The sequence below is a fragment of the Glossina fuscipes genome, unplaced genomic scaffold (genome assembly GCF_014805625.2).
Source record: "Glossina fuscipes isolate IAEA_lab_2018 unplaced genomic scaffold, Yale_Gfus_2 242, whole genome shotgun sequence".
NCBI classification, from domain to species: Eukaryota; Metazoa; Arthropoda; class Insecta; order Diptera; family Glossinidae; genus Glossina; species Glossina fuscipes.
Genome location: NW_023998585.1, coordinates 11,351 through 13,880, shown reverse-complemented (window position 1 = coordinate 13,880; position 2,530 = coordinate 11,351). Strand labels below are relative to the sequence as shown.

Below are 2,530 nucleotides of genomic sequence, written 5' to 3'. Positions count from 1 at the left end.
TTTGTCCGTCCACCTGCTCGTGCGCCCAATGGTGTCGCATATGTGCTACACACTCTCCGGTTCGCAAAAAAAAGAGCACCGCCTACAAATTTGCAACAGAGTTTGAACATGGTCCAGACAGGTCAAAGAAAGCGCCCTTAATGCCATTACAACCAAAATTAAAACGCCTCTTTTCAAACATTAAAATTTATTGTTCGTTTTGTTGTACATTTGATGAATTATTTTGTATTACTAAGTTCAGCTGTTCAAGTAATGAGAGATAAGTATTTAGAAATACTTCCGGATTGCATATATCCAATTCCTCAAAAATATTTTTTTTTGCTACTTACTTCGTTGTTCACTTTTTTTATATATTTAATATTTTAAATTCACTTGTTGATGTTGCTTGATCCGTGGTCGATATCAAAACGATCGAACGTTTGGAAAAATGGCGGTTTGCAAAATTTTCACGAATTAGTAGAAACCGTGATGATCTTTCATTGTATGTTTGAAAACACTTGCAGAATTGAAAAGTGTTGCCAGCCAATAATGAGCAATCACGGAAGAAAATAGAATACGAATGAAAAATTCGCTCAGATGTCATTATTTCTTGCTTTAATAATGAATACGTCACCTCTTCGATGTATTAAACTGTCTTTTGTTATTTATATTAATCAATGTATAAAACAATTTAATTAATGTAAAATTTTGAATAAGTATTAGAAATATATGTAAATTGTATAACTATATGTAAATCATTTAGCATTTAAGGTTTTACAGAAATAGGTTTTGGAATGTAAATCAAAAAAAATAAATAAAATAATAAAGCTGTGAAGGAAAAATGCAAATTGTTGTGCAATTGCCTGCTTCCTAGCGGAGTTTATAAATTCTTGAGAACATACATACGGCTTTACTGGAAATATACATTACCTTACAGAATAAATGCGTATTTATTTTAAGATGTTTAGCGAATGTTACAAATTTTTACATGCCTGCACCTCTGTTTCTCAAAAGGAATAAAAAATTATTTTGCGACCATTACTCTTAAACTATAGCAGATAAATCTATAATTCGCTATAACTGATTTATTGATCAAGATGAGAACTAAAGTAAGTATAGGGAATAGCAGAAAAAGTCTTCTAGAAAAACAAACAAACGCTTCTATGCAAACTGATATTTTTATCTCGAACCCGAATCCTTATGAAAAGTAATCCCTATGAAATGATGCTTTCTTTGGCCACAACGCGAAAAGAGTCAAAAAAAAACAATTTTTTTAAAATCTTTTCATTTGTCAAAAAAAGTGTATACAAAGAGTCAAAAAAAAAACAATTTTCTTTTTAAATTTAAAAATGGAATCAAATAAAGTTAATAAAAAAGGTGAAGAAAGTCGCCCAGTCGCTTTAAAAAAAAGTGTGGGTCGCTACGAAGACGAAATAATTTCCTTAGTGGATTCCCGGCCTTATGCGCGAACAACCATAACCAATTTTGACAATTTGACAAGCTCGCAAAAATCTTGTCATGAATTGTTGTCACAGTCTGTTGCTGAGTTATCGACAAGTGGATATGAATTTCATATCTCTGATGAAGAGTTAATCGAATGTTGCACTAAAGCGGAAGATACGATGAAAGAAGTAAAAAATATAGAGGCTCCAGAAGAAAAAGAAACAATTGTGGATGTAGTATTTGAGGACTCTCCAGAAGGAGGAGAAGACAACAAAAAGAAGACAATAGTAGATATAATATTTGAGGACTTTTCTACATCGCCTTTTAATAGTCCTGTAGTATCACCCGAGAATAAGTTAAGGAATTTGGAACGGTCCCCTTTATATATATTACGGGAAAAACCAAGGAAAAACTACAGCCGCGATTTTAGAGAAAAGGCACAATTGGCTCTTTTATACGATTATACGCCAGAAAGTAAGTAGCTCTTTATAGGCTTTTTTTAAAAACTCTAACTTTGTACATTCATTTTAGGAAAAGCTTCAGATCGTGGTTATACCGAGAAAGAGGAGACGTACAACGTAAATCAAAGTAAGTTGTTTTTAAAATCCGCTATGAGACAATATTTAAATTAATCCAAAATTTTTTAGCTCTAGTACCATCTAACCATCTACCAGTGTAAAACTGAGATAAGGAACAATTACGATTGGGATGACCATGATGATGACATTTTTGCTTCCATAAGCACTCAGGAAATCCTACATCAAGACGTGAAGGTCAATAATTTTCCTCATATGTCGAAGTTCCCAGTAAATGAGCAGATAGCCCAGGGTATGATATTCCTCATATTTCATAACGCTTATTTTTTTTATTATTAATTTGATTGGCTTTAAAGGTAACCAAAGAGACAATATTAGTGGGTGCTCTAAGAACTTGGAGCTCAGCGAAACTAAAGTTGCATTAGGACTAGGAGAACGGCCGGAGTTGGGAGTAAATAAAAATGCAGTTGGCCTGAATGAAATTTTTATTGAAAACAAATCGGAAGAAGTGCAAAGTAAAGTGAATCGAGATGAAGTGGGCAAGGTGAATAATCCGGAAAGTTCACTTGTTT

The 2,530-nt window shown here is 32.9% G+C and overlaps 1 protein-coding gene across 1 annotated transcript; it reads left to right on the top strand.

Annotated features, from left to right (window-relative positions):
* Positions 1-1,076: 1,076 nt before the first annotated feature.
* Positions 1,077-2,058, top strand: LOC119642710. Its single transcript, XM_038041972.1, has 3 exons — positions 1,077-1,092; positions 1,345-1,896; positions 1,954-2,058. Exons 1-3 carry the CDS (start codon positions 1,077-1,079, stop codon positions 2,052-2,054), a joined length of 669 nt encoding a protein of 222 aa, XP_037897900.1. The 3' UTR covers positions 2,055-2,058.
* The last annotated feature ends 472 nt before the right edge of the window (positions 2,059-2,530 follow it).